Source organism: Gobio gobio (assembly GCF_949357685.1).
Source record: "Gobio gobio genome assembly, contig: scaffold_192, whole genome shotgun sequence".
Taxonomy (NCBI): domain Eukaryota; kingdom Metazoa; phylum Chordata; class Actinopteri; order Cypriniformes; family Gobionidae; genus Gobio; species Gobio gobio.
The window spans coordinates 37271-54528 of record NW_027645631.1 but is presented as its reverse complement, the minus strand read 5'-3'; the positions used below and the strand labels follow the sequence as shown (position 1 = coordinate 54528).

Here is a 17258-nt window from a genome sequence, read left to right as displayed (position 1 = left end):
AAATCTTTACATTCCAGTTAAAACACGCTGAATTTAAATTCAAGACTATTTAATGCATTTTAGTATAGACTTTTCCCTTTAAAGCACCTGCAGACACACAGGAGGAATGAATGGAAAAGCAAGGTGAAAATATCTTCAAATATCTATCTTATTTTATCTAATATTAACAAATAAAGTGTGAAAGTGAAACAAGTAAATTAATAATCAAATAGCTAAATTAATAAAAGAGGAGCTGGATAGGCCACACTGTGGTTTGGAAGAGATTATCCATTTTACAACACTAACTGGAGGCGCAGCAGTTTGCTAAATTTCTGCAGTTTGATATAGCGCCCTACAGAACTTAAAGATCTCACTCTTCTTTCATTTTCTTTCTTGCTGCATTAAAGATTAAATTGGAATTCTTTAATTGTGGCCGGCCCTCTTGAGCTAATCGTACAGGCACAGCTGAAGCAGAGCTATGAACTGATTGTCCTATTTCCCCTCACCGTGCCAACAGGGCGATCAGTTCAGCTCTGCTTCAGCTGTGTGATACCCGCACGAGGGCCGACCAGAAGAACTGACATGCCAGAAATTCATCCGACCGCCTCTCGTTTCTCCCTATACACTGGACGAATATGGGATGATTTTACTAATAAAATGATTAATAAATGCATGCACAATTATCCACAAACAAATTCCTTTCAACTTGTGTGTGCTAAATACAGAATTACATGAATGTGCAGCATTTTGTACAAATAGAGACATAATTGTGAATGCGATTTTGTATTAGTGTTGGTCAGAATCTGTGCATGCAACGATTAAGATGTGCATTTATGGATCCAGTGCCGTGCATGCATTCATTGACTCGTTTGCGAGTCGATCCTATTGTCTCAATCCAAATGAATCAAATAGGATCGACTCACAAACGAGTCAATGAATGCATGCGCGGCACTGGATCCACAAATGCACATCTTACTCGTTGCACGCACAGATTAATAATTTTGATACTAAAATCATCTCACAGAGAACACCTCACAACAAACGATGCATGACAAAACTGAAAATCGGCCTGACCCAAAGAAGAGTTGCACGAGTCAGAATTCGGCTCGAAATCAGACGAAAATCGCACTGGTATACCCAGCTTAAGAAATAAAGTTTAATAAAAATTTGATAGGGTTTGGTGAAAAACAAACTGAAATTCAATGTATTAAAGAATATCCTGGCCGTTGGTTGTGCACGGAGGGCATTCACGTGACTCTATTAACGTCGCAGTTAACTCTGACTCGCCCAGGAGAAGCACACAAGTTGTAAGAAATAAAGATAAATAAAAACACAAAATGAAAATTGAGATGAATTGTATTAATCTTTGTGTACTTACCTCTAAAAAACACTGCTGCTGTCCTGTCTCTGTCTTTTTCGTGCTTGAAGTCTGTTAAGCCGCGCTTTGATCTGAAGGTGCATTACCGCCACCTACTGGATTGGATTGTGGCACATTCGATCGGTAGGGGAAATATAAAAAATTCTTTATTAACCCTGTATTCTTTAGATAAATAATTAAATGTATGTAAATTATGCATGATTTTTTAAATAATAATAATAATAATAGCCTACCTTTTATACATTTAAAACAGGCTATGATTTCTATAACTGGATGACCACAAGAACTAAGGACTCTGTGACAGTCATTATATATCTCTGCATGTGCTAGCTAGCCGAAAACATTAGAGGATTGGAGATGTTTTCCATGATGGAGGAGATTTTAAAACAAAAATTAAAACATTAATATTAACACTATGTCTACTAATAATAATCAACTGGTTCGTCCCATTGAGTTCAATGTATGGTAGGAGTTCTTTGTTAATCCACACACTCGTTGGTGGAGATTCATCCTTTGAGAATAATGAATGTGCTCACATTTCACAGAAATGTACCCAATTGATTTGGACTTGGTTTAACATGTTGAATGATGGGACAGATAGATTGACAGTAAGCCTCACCAGTGGAGAATTAAGTTGACCAAAAATCAACATTGATTCAATGTTTGTCTTTTCAACACTGAAAAGCATGGAATTATCAACATTGATCCAATATTTTTTAACATTGAATTTTCAACATTGATCCAATATTACTTAGCATTGGCATTTCAACCTCAACCAAATTGATGATTCTGATGGAATTTCAACATTGACTCAATGTCACAATGCTATCTGGGAATGTGTTTCCATATCTTGTGATATTTCTGCAGAATGCACAAAGAGAGAAGTCAATCTGGTGTTTCTCTTTGATGGATCCAGCAGTATAAAAACACACGAGTTTGAAATGAGCAAACAACTCATCAAAGATGTAATGAAAAAACTTTCAAACTCACCTATAAAGGTAAATCAATCCACCATTATTAATGTGACAATCGACATGTAATGGTCTATAGGTTATAGTGTGTTTGCTGTTTGTGTTTGTGTGTGTCAGTTTGCTGCTGTCCAGTTTTCAGCAGACCCCAGAACTGTGTTTGACTTCAACGACTATCAGAACGGCTCCGCTGAACACAAACTCATGAAAGAGCCACACATGAAAAGTCTCACATACACACACAAAGCAATCAACCATACCTTGTGAGTGAAACCTTCAAATGTTTATGAATGCTCACTGAATTTACACTGAAAGAGAAAAAGTCTTGAAATCAACAAATGAAAATCAAGGATGGCTCTTTCTGTCGATTTTCTGGTCGGTTAAACACATTGTTGCTGAAGATGGACTTCTGTAATTCTATAAAAACACATTGGTATAGAAACTACAGAAGCTCACTGACGTGGCGACTGAAGGCTGTTAACATGCCATCATGATTGTGTTGGCTCGTGTTCTACAGTGGAAAGATGTGGAGACATGTCGTCCATCTTTTTTAGCCTAGGTGTTGAGAAAGCCAGTCTACTGATATTCTGTTTAAATGTATTCTTCTGGGACTAAAAACTCCTCTTAGATCTTTCAAGCTAGAACAACCACACCTGGCAATGATCTTCAGGCTGATCTGAATTGTGCTGCTATATTTTTTCCATCAGTTCTTACTTGCATATTTCCTGTATGGACATTCAGAGTACACTAGCAGCATTCTAGCAATCACCAAGAAGACCCTCGCAAGGGCATCGTAAAACCCTAGCAACCACCCAGATTGCTCTAGCAACCATATATCAACACCACAGCAACCACCTCGAATACCCTAGCAACCACTCTATATGGCTGTACTTGCAAACTTGTACTTGTAGACTGAAAACCTTCAAACTTCACGCTTTTAAAAGTGCAACTTTTTGGCCAGGCATTCTCAAGCCAACATAAAAATATGTCTTGAGGATTTTTCTTATCTAGTTTATTTTGTTACCAGAAAGAATCTCCTGAATAACGCGTCGTCTGGAGCCGATCTCAGCGCTCAGAAAGCCCTGGTGATTATCACAGATGGAAACCCCAGTGATATTGATGAAGAAAGAATCCTCAACAGATGTGATGAGCAAAACATTCTCCGCTACATCATTGGGGTGAGTTTCCTTACAGCTCAAGCTTGTCATTTACATTGTATGTTCAGATAGTTTGTGGTGTGTCATGTTCAGAGTCACTGTAAGTCACTGGTAGTTTGAATCATTGCTGTGACACTTTTATTTTACAAGCACATACTCTTCTCCGCTGCTCTACCATTGGAGAAAGCGTAATCACTCGATGTCATTGAATCACTTAAGTTACAACTATCCATCAGTGTTTGTGCATCCCTTACGAAAATGAACCACATTGTTATTATAGTTAAACCATGGTAACCACAAATTAACCATGGCTTTGCTACTCTAACCATAGTTTAACCATGGTATTTGTGCTAAAACTGTGGTTATATAAATGGTAATCAATGAGCCAAAAAAACATGGTTACTACACTTTTACTATAATAAAACCATGGTTAATTTTCGTAAGGAATAGAAATGAATGAGTAGTGGCGTAAACCAAATACAACTGGTTGCTTTAATGGCTGGTGGCTGTAAGAAGAGCATGACAAAAGTGTAGAGAAACAAATACCGTCTTTAATATTAAATCCACACGGAATACAGAAACAACCACGCTAACAATGACAATATGGGTAAAACAGCAGAATGAAGGCTTGTTCACCTTGAAGTGGCGCTGTGCTGATCGATCGGTGAATGACCACAGTACAGCGAGCACAACTCAGACTCAGTGTGAGTTTATCTAAATGGTTACAACAGAGGAAAAAAGGCAGTTTTCAGTTAATTAACATTTTTCAAAAAACAAACTGTATGGAAGTTCAGGATAGGAAAGGAAGGAAGACAGGGTCGACTTGACTGAGATTCGTGGTATTTATTACAAAAATAAACTACTCAAACAAAACATAAACAAAAGCTCAGTAAGTTTACTTTTCTCTCAAAAGTGCTCTCCAGAGCTTCCTCAGTCCCTCTATGCCATGAGTCTGCAGTCAGTCTCTCTCCCCCATGTCCTCTTCCAGGTGGCTTTATTCGGTCTCTCCATGCCCATTACTGGAACAAGACACAGGTGTTCATCATTTGCACTTAACCCAATTATGCCATGCTTGTTTCCCAACTCTCTCTCCCGTCACAGACCTCACTAAACCACACCCCCTCATGCACACAAACATCCAAGTTCAATAAATGATGTCTTATATATTGAGCCGTGTTAATAACATGGTTAATGGTGTTTTTGTTTGTCAGGTGGGAAAACTTGTTAGCTTACCCACACTCACTCAGATGGCTTCAGAACCCAAAGAGAACAACACCTTCTACATTCAAGACTACGGTGGACTCAAAGGACTTCTTGACAATCTGCAGAAAAAGATCTGCAACATTGAAGGTGAAATACAAGTGTAAAGAAAATAGACATACAGTATAATGTTTTAAATCAAAGTAACTAATGATGAATCCACTGATGATTTTAAGAGTTTTCCTTCTGTGGTTTCAGGGTCAAAGGACACACACAGCAAAGACCGACAGAAAGAGTTATCACAAAGTGGATTCAGTGTCCTCTACCACAAGGTCAGAAATATGACGTGATAATATGACATGACAAATATGATAATCATTGGGTCACCACATGATGTTAATTATGGGTCCTGAAGTAAAACCAGTTCGGAGAGACCAGGAGTTTGATTTATTTTCTGCTAAATGTCACAATTAAAACTCTGAACATCTGTCAAAGATTCATTGCTACTGACCTCACAGACGTCGCAAGATCCAGTGACTGATTCTCTCTGTATCAGCCGGTGCTGCATTCAATTCAATTAAATTCAATTCAAATTTATTTGTATAGCGCTTTTCACAATACACATTGTTTCAAAGCAGCTTTACAGAAAGTGCATTTCATAAATGTACATTGAAAAATGTTAGAAAGAGAATGTTAAATCAAAATCTTAGAAAAAGTTAATCAATCTTTGTAGAGGTTCGTTTAAGGAGGGCAAGGAAGAGGACACAGGAGTCGGCTGAACTACTGACGTTTTTATTAATAAACTCAAGGTCGTTTCGTATTCGCACTAGAGTGCACATTCAACTCAAAACATTCGTCGTAAACACTTCCGGGTTGCGTCCATCCGGGAACTCAAGGCACACGTCAGTAGTTCCTCCTCTCTCTCCTCGTCCTCCGTTTCTCCATGCTCTTATACTCTCCCCGCGGCCATTACTGGAATGAGAGACAGGTGTTGATGGTTTGTGTCCAACCCACTCACTTACCGCTCGTCTCCCGCCTTTCTCTCCTGCTGCAAACCTCGCTGAACCACGCCCCCTCTGCCACATACCCCCACCGCCCGTCTCAGGCCGGGGAGCCATCCGGCCTGCAACCCCCCCCCCCCCCCCATTACTGGAGAGGAAGTCTGCCACCGCCATCTGAACACCCGGCCTGTGGATCACCTTGAACTTAAATGGCTGAAGAGCTAGATACCAACGGGTGATCCGCGCGTTGGTATCCTTCATGCGGTGGAGCCACTGCAGCGGGGCATGGTCCGAACAGAGGGTGAACTCCCGCCCCAGGAGATAATAGCGGAGGGTGAGAACGGCCCACCTGATCGCCAGGCACTCTTTCTCAATGGTGCTGTACTTAGCCTCTCTCTTAGAGAGCTTGCGGCTAATGTACAGCACCGGCCGCTCCCCCCCCCTTCCATCTCCTGGGACAGGACCGCGCCCAACCCCCTGTCCGACGCGTCGGTCTGCAACAGAAAAGGGAGAGAAAAGTCAGGAGAGTGTAATAACGGCCCGCCACATAGAGCAGCCTTTACCTGAGTGAAGGCCTGCTGACACAGCTCCGTCCATTGGACCGTATCTGGCACCTCCTTTTTAGTAAGGTCAGTCAGAGGGCTGGTGAGGTCCGAATAATTGGGAATAAAGCGTCTGTAATATCCCGCCAGCCCCAGGAACTGCCTTACCTCCTTTTTGGTCTTGGGGCGCGGGCAGGTCGCAATCGCAGCAGTCTTATCAATTTGGGGACGCACCTGTCCATGCCCCAAGTGGAAGCCCAGATACCTCACTTCCACACACCCAATCGCACACTTCTTTGGATTGGCCGTGAGCCCCGCCCCTCTCAGCGACCTCAGGACAGCCCTCAAATGCTGCATATGCCGCTGCCAATCATTACTAAAAATGATAATATCATCTAGATAGGCAGCCGCATATGCCGCATGGGGCCGTAGAATCCGGTCCATGAGACGCTGAAACGTGGCGGGTGCCCCGAACAATCCAAAAGGAAGGGTGACAAATTGGTGTAACCCAAACGGCGTTGTGAAAGCCGTCTTTTCTTTGGACAATGGAGACAAGGGGATCTGCCAATAGCCCTTCGTTAAGTCCAATGTCGAGTAAAAACGAGCCGTGCCCAGCCGATCTAACAGCTCGTCAACCCGTGGCATTGGATACGCGTCGAATTTCGACACAGCGTTCACCTTGCGGTAATCTACGCAGAACCGGACGGAGCCGTCTGTTTTCGGAACTAAAACTATCGGGCTGGCCCAGTCACTGTTAGATTCCTCGATTACTCCCATGTCCAACATCGCGCTCAATTCGTCCTGAACCACCTTTTTCTTATGTTCAGGTAAACGATACGGCCGACTGCGAACTACCACGCCCGGCTCGGTCTCAATGTGGTGCTGGATGAGGTTCGTACGGCCCGGTAGAGGCGAGAACACGTCGGCGAACTCCGCCTGCAATGTTGTTAAATCAATGAGTTGGGCCGGTGAGAGGTGATCTCCCCCTGGGGCCAGAGCGAAGGATTGCGGTTTGATGTTCGCCTCTGGGCCGAGATCATCCTCTCCGCTAACCACCGACACCAACATCACTGATTCAGCCTCATTCCATTTTTTTAGGAGATTGAGGTGATATACCTGACACGCCCCTCCTCTATCGGACCGTATAACCTCATAATCAAGATCCCCGACTTGTCGTGCGACCTCAAACGGCCCCTGCCACTTAGCCATTAATTTAGAGCTAGACGTTGGGAGTAATACGAGTACTTTCTCTCCCGGTGAAAATTTGCGTAGCCTCGTTCCCCTGTTATACAGCCGGCTTTGGCGGTCCTGGGCTTGTAACAAATTCTCCCGTGATAGCCGCCCCAACGTGTGGAGTTTTGTTCTCAAGTCCAGCACATATTGAATTTCGTTTTTGCCCTGAGAAGGTTCCTCCTCCCAAGCCTCTCGCAGGACATCCAGTACCCCTCGGGGCTGGCGTCCATAGAGGAGCTCGAAGGGGGAAAACCCCGTGGAGGCTTGTGGGACTTCCCGCACAGTGAATAAGAGGGGTTCTAACCATTTGTCCCAATTTTTGGCGTCATCCTGTACGAACTTCCGGATCATGGATTTAAGCGTGCGATTAAACCGTTCGACCAAACCGTCTGTTTGTGGGTGGTAGACGCTAGTTCGAATCGATTTAACGCCCAATAACCCATACAGTTCGCGTAACGTCCGTGACATAAACGCCGTGCCTTGATCGGTGAGGATTTCCTTTGGAACCCCCACCCGGGAGATAAGACGGAATAGCGCGTCCGCAACACTCTTCGCAGAAATGGTGCGGAGGGCTATTGCCTCCGGATACCGCGTTGCATAGTCCACTATGACTAATGCAAAGCGGTGTCCTCGTGCGGATCGCTCTAATGGCCCGATGAGGTCCATCGCAATTCTTTCGAAGGGGACCTGCATTAATGGAAGGGGGCGCAAAGGCGCTTTTGGGGCGGCCAGGGGATTCACTAACTGACATTCCGGACACGCCGCGCACCACCTGCGCACATGGTCATGAATGCCTGGCCAGAAAAATCGGGTCATGAGACGATTCAGTGTAGCCGCCTGTCCCAAATGTCCCGCCATAGGATTCGTATGAGCCGCGTGGAAAAGCATTTCCCTGCGGCTCTTCGGAACTAATAACTGGGTCGTATCTACTTTTGTCTGAGCGTCTTGGGTCACTCGATACAACCGATCTTTTATAATGGCAAAATACGGATAGGAGAGCGGGCGAGCGGGCGGGAGAGCCTGGCTATCGATGGAACGGACCTGCTGAAATGCGTGTTTTAGCGTCTCATCCTGGGACTGCTCCAGAGGAAAGTCATCCCGGTCCGAGAGAATTAGTCTCTCGATCCCGGTCGGTTCCTCTGAGGCAGCAGCCCTGGGTCCTGGCTCAGTCTCGCCCAGCTGCACTCGAGTCCCCTCCTCCCGTGCCTTCTTTCCCCAAGAAGCATCCACACTTAAAGCCCCCAATAAAACCAGAAAAGCGGGCCAATTCGTCCCCAAAATTAGTGGATGCCGGAGGTGGGGACTAACCGCCACCTCGACTCTATGCTTTTTCCCCCGAAACTGAATAGAGATTGGGACCACCGGATATTCCACCACATCCCCGTGCACACACCGCACCTTAACAAATCAATTGTTCATCAATCAATTGATAATAAATCAATCAACCATTCAAGCCAGAAAAAGTGCATAAAGAAAACGTTAATTATTGCACACTGGTATAATCTGATGTGCCCAAGCCAGATACCTGGCATCTCTTCTTGGATGCTAGTTCATCAATGTCTGGGCTCAAGCTCTGAGCTGAAGAAATCCTCAGTATCGAGCGAAGATGTTCATCAGTCAGACGTCTCCTGTGAGTTGTTTTGGTCATCTTCATCGAGGAGAAAAGTTGCTCGCATAGATAAGTGCTGCCGAACATGGAGAGCATCTGAGCAGCTTGCTGAGGCATTGTGTCAGGGATAAACTGTGGAAACTGTGCGGCGCCCACAGCATCATACTTTGACTTCAGCGTGTCGTTGCACTGGAGTTAAACCAGCTCCATTTGGATGTTGGTTGGTGCATTTTCCACATCAACTGCGAAGGGATTACTAAGCAGTTCAAACTTGCATTTCTGGGCATCGAAGTCTGCAAATCGCCGGCTAAACTCAGCGGCGAGAACACTGAGTTTTTCAGCAAACTGTGCGCATGGGAACACGGCGGGAGATATCTGCGCTTTTATGGATTGGCAGCAGGGAAAATGGCAAGGGTTTCCTTGCAGCATCTGATTCTCCCACAGGCACAGTTTAGTTTTGAAGGCCCTCACTGCAGCGTACATGTCTGTGATGATGCGCCCCCGCCCCTGAAGCTGCAGGTTTAGCGCATCGAGATGGCTCGAGATGTCACAGAGAAAGGCCAGCTCACATAGGAACTTTTGCTCCCGGAGCTCTGCTGTATCCTTCCCTTTGGTTTCCAGGAATTTACATATTTCCTCACGTAGCTCGAAACATCTGTTCAGTACTTTTCCTCTGCTTAGCCATCTCACCTCTGTGTGATACGGCACGTCTGCGTATTCCGAACCACACTCCTCCAGAAAAGATTTAAACTGGCGGTGATTTAGACCTTTGGCTCTTATAAAGTTAACTACCTGTGTTACTGTGGTCATAACATGTTCCATCTTTAGGGCTTTGGCACACAGTGCTTCCTGATGTATGATGCAGTGGTAAACAGTTAGCTCACCTGCACAGTTCTCTTCCCGCATCTTCTCCCGAACCATGCCCACCAGTCCACTCTTTTTACCGCACATCGCTGGCGCACCATCTGTCGTTAATCCAACGAGTTTATTCCACGGCAGCTTTATTTCAGTTACACATTTGGAAACCTCCTCAAAGATTTCCTTTCCTGTGGTTGTGCCATGCATTGATTTGAATCCCAATAGCTCCTCCGTAACACACAGATTTGAGTCCACTCCACGGATGAAGACTGACAGCTGAGCAGTATCAGATGCGTCGCAGCTCTCATCCACAGCGAGGGAGAACGCAACAAAATCTTTTCCCTTTTCCATCAGCTGGTCATACAGATTGGTGGCAAGATCACATGTGCGATCAGCTACTGTGTTCCTGCTCAGGCTCACGTTTGAAAATGCTTGTTTTTTCTCTGGGCATACGAGGTCACAAACCTTCATCATGCACTTTTTCACGAACTCTCCCTCATTAAAGGGCCGGGCTGATTTTGCGATCTCTGCTGCCACTATATAACTAGCCTTTACAGCAGCCTCGCTTTGTGATGTGGCTTTTTTAAACATATTCTGTTGTGAAACCAAACTTTTTTTCATCTCCTCTACTTTCTGGCTCCTTTGAGTCATGTCCAGGTCCTTGTATTTGTCATGGTGTTTCGTTTCATAGTGTCGTCTAATGTTGTACTCCTTACTTACAGCCACGTTGACTCCGCAAACAAGACAAACAGGTTTGTCTTTTACATATGTAAACAGATATTCTGTCTCCCACTTGTCCAGAAAGCTCCTGTTTTCTGCCTTTCTTTTCGCCATTTTTGGGAAGAGTTAGCTCGCTGACAGTTGTAGCGTCTATGTTGCTATGACTACTGTCACAGAGGAGAGAGCGTTTCTGAGTCCTGTCCTGATTGGCGCGCGAAAACAGCAGAGCATTATGGGATTCGTAGTATTAGCAGTGAATGCGCTGTATAATACCGGCGGGCCAGCTCTAGTAGTAATTTGATATTGTCTCGCGGGCCAAATATAATTACCCGCGGACCAGAGTTTGACACCCATGATCTATAGTATCGAACGCAGCACTAAGATCGAGTAGAACTAGTATTGAGATACAGCCTTGGTCAGAAGCTAGAAGTAAATCATTTGTGATTTTAACGAGCGCGGTTTCTGTGCTGTGATGCGGCCTGAATCCTGATTGAAATTTTTCATAGATATCATTTTCTTGCAAGAAAGAGCACAATTGGGCAGACACAACTTTTTCTAGTATTTTAGACATAAATGGAAGATTTGAAATGGGTCAAGTCAACTTTATTTATATAGCGCTTTTAACAATGTAGATTGTTTCAAAGCAGCTTTACAGTGTTAAACAGGAAAATAATGCAGCATAATTTTATTCAGCTGTATAGCCATTCTGGAAAAAACGCTGATGTCATCAGTTCATTTCAAGATTCAAGATTCAAGATTCAAGAGTTTTATTTGTCACATACACAGTTATATACACAATATACAACTGGCAGTGAAATGTAAACAGGTCCGCTCCATGGACAGTGCAAATAACAGTTACAAGAAATTAAATAGAAATAGAATAAAATTAGAATAAAAAGTATTAACATAAGTAGAATTATAAATAAATCAAGTAAAAGATAAAAATAGGAAATAAGATAAAAATAAAAATATAAAAAATATGTGGATATGATAAGTGAGATAAACTGTAGACTTAAAAATAAGTGGTTAACATAAAATATATAATATGTATATATAAAGAAGTATAATGTGCAAGGTTTATTACAGGTTGTTACGCAGTAACAATAGGGACGTAAAGTGCAGTGCAATTGCAGTATGTGGATGTTAATGTTGAAAGACCGTATGTTTATGCGTGTGCGGGGGTGAAGTGAGTCACGTGACTGAGTTCAGGAGTCTGATGGCCTGGGGGAAGAAACTCCTCCTGAGTCTTTCAGTCTTTGCCATCAGGCTACGGAAGCGCTTACCAGATGGCAGCAGGGTGAAGTGAGAGTTTGCAGGGTGATTAATGTCTCTGATGATTTTAGTAGCTCTACCTCTGCAGCGTTTGGTGAAGATGTCCTGCAGAGACGGGAGAGCTGAGCCTGAGATGCGCTCGGATAAGCGCACCACTCTTTGCAGGGCTTTGCAGTCGTGACTGGTGCTGTTCCCGTACCACGCTGTGATGCACTGAGTCAGGACACTTTCTATCGCCCCTCGATAGAAAGTTTTCAGGATGGCTGGTGAAACCCTGAATTTCCTCAGCTGGCGCAGGTGGTACAGTCTTTGCCTGGCTTTTTTCACCTGTGTCTGGATGTGTGTAGTCCAGGTCAGATCCTCGGAGATGTTCACACCCAGGTATTTGAAGCTGCTCACTCTCTCTACCGGTGTCCCGCTGATCATGAGAGGGGAGTATGACCGATGCTGTCTCTTCCTGAAGTCCACAATCAGTTCTTTGGTCTTGTTAACATTCAGAGAGAGACAGTTGTCCTGGCACCATGATGTCAGTTGCTCCACTTCGTCCAAGTATGCCGTCTCATTGTTGTTGGAGATGAGACCCAGGACAACAGTATCATCAGCAAACTTGATGATCGAGGTGGAGCTGTGTGTGGACAAACAGTCATGGGTGTAGAGAGAGTAGAGCAGGGGACTCAGCACACAGCCCTGTGGAGCTCCAACACTCAGGGTGATGGAGGTGGAGGTGAACTGGCCTACTCTCACCGCCTGGGGTCTGCCAGTGAGGAAATCTTCAATCCAGAGGCAGAGAGAAGAATTCAGGCCTAGATCCAGGAGTTTGTGTGTTAGCTTAATGGGAACTATGGTGTTAAAGGCTGAGCTATAGTCAATAAATAGCAGCCTGACATAGTTCCCACTTTTGCTGTCGATGTGAGTGAGGCAGGAGTGAAGGACGTGAGAAATGGCATCTTCAGTCGATCTATTGGGACGATAGGCAAACTGAAGAGGGTCCAAAGTGTCAGGAATGGAGGAGCAAATGTTGTTTTTAATGAGTCTCTCAAAGACCTTCATGACTAAAGATGTGAGAGCCACTGGACGATAGTCATTTAGGCAAGAGGGTTTACTGATCTTAGGTACAGGGATGATGGAGGATCGTTTGAAGGAGGTGGGGACAACAGATGTAGCAAGGGACTCGTTGAATATGGATGTAAAGAGCCCTGCGAGCTGATCAGCACAGGACCGCAGAACACGACCTGAAATACCATCCGGCCCAGCAGCTTTCCTGACATCCACACGTTTGAGTGCCCTCCGAACCTCGTCCTCCGAGACAGAGATCACGTGACCGTTGCTGCTCTGAGGGACTCTCTCTGACGCGTCACTCGCCGGAGTCGCGCTGCCGCGATTACCATCAAAGCGAGCGTAGAAAGAGTTTAACTCGTTCACCAGTAACGGATCAGCTCTCACCTCTGCAGAGGATTTAGTTCCAAAAGCACAGATGGTTCTCAGTCCCTGCCACATCCGCCGGGAGTCGTTGAGTTGGAAATGAGATTCCACTCGGTCTTTATAGCGGAGTTTTGCGGCTTTAACGGCGCGCCGGAGGGCGTAACATGAAGCTTTGTACTCCCTCATATCCCCCGTTAGGAGACCGGCATTGTAAGCGGTGGTGCGCGAGTTTACTGCAGTGCGAATTGAACTGTCCACCCACGGTTTCTGATTAGGGAAGGACGTTATAGTTATTGTTTGTGTGGCTTGCTCTGTCAGTGTGTTAATAAAGCAGAGCGCCACTTCTGTGAACTCGCTGACGTCTTCAGAACTCGCGCGGAACATGTCCCAGTCGACGTCATCAAGAGCTGCCTGTAGCGTGATCTCTGAATGGGATGACCAGCGTTTGACTTCCCTCCTCACCGGGGGCTCTTGAACGAGCCTTTGTTTATATTCCGGTGTGAGGAAAATGGCGGCATGGTCCGATTTGCCAAAAGCTGGCTGTGAACGAGCTTTGTAGGCGTTCTTAAACGGAGAGTAGCAATGATCCAGTGTGTTTGCTCCTCGTGTGGGACAGGAGACATGCTGGTGAAAGTTTGGCAATACTTTCTTTAGGTTTGCTTTGTTAAAATCACCCGCGACGATGAAAGCAGCGTCGGGGTGTTTGTTTATGAAGCCGCTGGTCACATCATGATGCGGATCCCAGCGCGTTTCCCGCGGTGTTTTTTGAATCTTCGCCGTCGACTCGAGTGGCCATTGTTCAACTCGGCGTCCCGGCGAATCTCAGATGGAAGATTGGAGAAAGTGTCCTGAAACAGGTCAGTGTAGCGGTAACCAATTTCCAGAAGTGTTTTGCTGTCGTAACAGATCAAAGCAGATGATCCGTTGGAAAAAATAGAGAGTAAAAGAGAGTAGAATAATAAATAAAAGCAAAGTCTTAGCGGAGCGACCTGAACGGCGACCGAGCACGGCGGCGCCATCTTTTATTCAATTATCATACAGTGACAGTGTGGGCTTTAGATCAATAATTAGATCAGTAATTTAGTTTAAATGGTTAATTTAGTTTATTAATTAGATTTATTTCGATGTTTAGTTGAAAAATTTAGTGTCCCCAACTGAGCACGCCAAGCCAGAGGCAACAGTCAAGTCAAGTCAAGTCAACTTTATTTATATAGCGCTTTTAACAATGTAGATTGTTTCAAAGCAGCTTTAGATTAGATTAGATTAGATTCAACTTTATTGTCATTACACAAGTACAAGTACAAGGCAACAAAATGCAGTTTAGGTCTAACCAGAAGTGCAATAGCAGCAAGTGCAGGATATACAACGTTTGCATAAGTGCAGGACATGGATATGTACTGAGTATATATAAATATGTCTATAAATAGAGATATGGTTATTACTATAAACAGAATTTACAGGTGAATATGTACAGTGAATAATATACAGATGGTTAATACTATAAACAGAATTTACAGGTGGATATGTACTATGAATATAATATAATATACAGATGGCTATTACTATAAACAGAATTTTACAGATAGAGGTATACAATGATATGTTAGGCTAAAATTAGGAATATGGCAGTGGATTAAGGTAGTGCAATAAATTATGGACAGAAGCTATCCGAAAAAAAGTGTAAAAGTGCAGTGGAAGTGATTGCATATTACAGTTAGAAGTACGGTGCAAAATACAGATGTAAACAGTAGGTACTGTAAATAACAGTCGGCAGTGCAAATGAGCATAATCCAGTTACGGTGTGGTAGTGCAAAATGAATAAGTAAACAGTTGTTACTGTAATAAAGAGTCGGTAGTGCAAATAGCAAAGTGAAGGTGGATGTGAGGTAGGAGAGTTATCAGTTTATGAGGGGAGTGGATCAGCGGGGGTTTGAGTTCAGTAAGGAGACAGCTCTGGGGAAAAAACTGTTCTTTAGTCTGCTGGTCCTGGTCCGGTGGATCCTGAAACGCCTGCCGGAGGGCAGGAGAGAAAACAGTCTGTGGGCTGGGTGAGAGGAGTCCTTGAGGATGCTGCGAGCTCGATGCAGGCAGCGTTTCCTCTGGATGTGCTCGATGGCAGGTAGTGGAGTCCCTGTGATGCGCTGGGCAGTTTTCACCACCTGCTGCAGTGCCTTGCGCTCCGCAACAGAGCAGCTCCCATACCACACTGCCACACAGTTGGTCAGGATGCTTTCTATTGCGCAGCGGTAGAAGTTCACCAGGATAGCCGAGGAGAGCTGATTCTTCCTCAGTGTCCACAGGAAGAAGAGGCGCTGGTGAGCCTTCTTGACCAGGCTGGAGGTGTTGGTCGTCCACGACATGTCCGCTGAGATGTGGATCCCCAGGAACTTGAAACTGGAGACACGTTCAACAGCCATTCCATTGATGTGGATGGTGTCGTGTGTGCCTCTTGACTCCTTCCTGAAGTCCACGATGAGCTCCTTCGTTTTGGTGGTGTTGAGGAGCAGGTTATTTTCGGTGCACCATGTGGCCATGTGCTGGATCTCCTCCCTATAGGCAGTCTCATCGTTGTTGCTGATGAGCCCAATCACCGTTGTGTCGTCCGCAAACTTGACGATAGAATTAGATCCATACACAGGCTTGCAGTCGGAGGTGAAGAGGGAGTAGAGAAACGGACTTAGCACACAGCCCTGTGGTACACCAGTGTTGAGTGTGATGGATGTGGAGCAGGTGGATCCTGAACGAACATTCTGGGGTCTGTCAGTTAGGAAGTCCAAAATCCAGTTGCACATTGAGGTATTGATGCCCAGGTCTCCAAGTTTGGCTATTAACTTGGTTGGGATGACAGTGTTGAATGCTGAGCTGAAGTCAACAAACAGCATGCGTGCATAAGTGTTCTTATTGTCCAGGTGAGTGAGCACAGAGTGCAGTGCCATGGAAACGGCATCCTCTGTGCTCCTATTGCTGCGGTAGGCAAACTGGTGTGAGTCCAATGTGGATGGTAGAGAGTCTTTTAGGTGTTCCAGGACCAGCTGCTCAAAGCACTTCATGACGATGGGTGTGAGTGCTACAGGGCGGTAGTCATTAGGGCACCTCGGGTTAGAGTGTTTTGGCACTGGCACAATGGACGTGCGTTTAAAGCATGAAGGTACAGCTGCTTGGGCAAGAGACAGGTTGAAAATGTCTGTAAAAACCTCAGCGAGCTGCTCCGCACATGCCCTGAGAACACGACCAGGGATGTTGTCTGGTCCAGCAGCCTTGTGCGCGCTGATCCGGCTCAGTGACTTGCAGACATCTGTGGTGGAGAGTGTGATTGGTGGGTCAGCTGAGGGTTTGAGCTTGGTGGCAGTTTCTCTGTTGTCTCTTTCAAAGCGAGCATAAAAGTGATTTAGCTCGTTCAGGAAGTTGACATCAGTGGCTGCGGGGGTGGAGTGGGGGGGTTTGTAGTCACTGATGGCCTGGATGCCCTGCCACATGCGTCGAGGGTCAGAGTTGGAAAAGTGACCCTCTATCTTTAGCTTGTAGCAGTGCTTGGCCTTTTTGATGCCCCTCTTCAGGTTTGCTCTGGATGCGCTGTAGGCTTGTGCATCTCCTGATCTGAAGGCAGTATTGCGTGACTTCAGCAGGAGTCGCACTTCCCTGTTCATCCATGGCTTCTGATTTGGGTATGTGGTGATCTGTTTCTGGGTTGTAACACTGTCAATGGTGGTATTGATATGATCCAATACAGAGGAGGTGTAGGAGTCAATGTCCGTGTGAGCGCCACTGGTGGCTTGAGAAGCAAACACACTCCAGTCTGTGTGTAGAAACCTTTCCTGGAGTGTGGAATCAACCCCCGCAGGCCACACCTTGATGGTCTTTACTGATGGCTTCACACGGTTGATGAGGGGTGAATATTTGGGGATGAGGAACAAAGAGA

General features: G+C 45.2%; 1 protein-coding gene across 1 annotated transcript in view; it reads left to right on the top strand.

The window, feature by feature from the left end:
- Positions 1 to 1023: 1023 nt before the first annotated feature.
- LOC307122457 (integrin alpha-L-like) overlaps positions 1024 to 17258 on the top strand; it is a gene marked incomplete at both ends in the record, with an annotated part of 51720 nt that continues 35485 nt past the window's right edge. Inside the window, 6 exons of the mRNA XM_079846437.1 lie at positions 1024 to 1072; positions 2225 to 2355; positions 2446 to 2588; positions 3353 to 3503; positions 4694 to 4832; positions 4941 to 5014. Coding sequence (XP_079702563.1) covers positions 1024 to 1072; positions 2225 to 2355; positions 2446 to 2588; positions 3353 to 3503; positions 4694 to 4832; positions 4941 to 5014 — 687 coding nt within the window. The remainder of the gene's footprint in view (positions 1073 to 2224; positions 2356 to 2445; positions 2589 to 3352; positions 3504 to 4693; positions 4833 to 4940; positions 5015 to 17258) is intronic.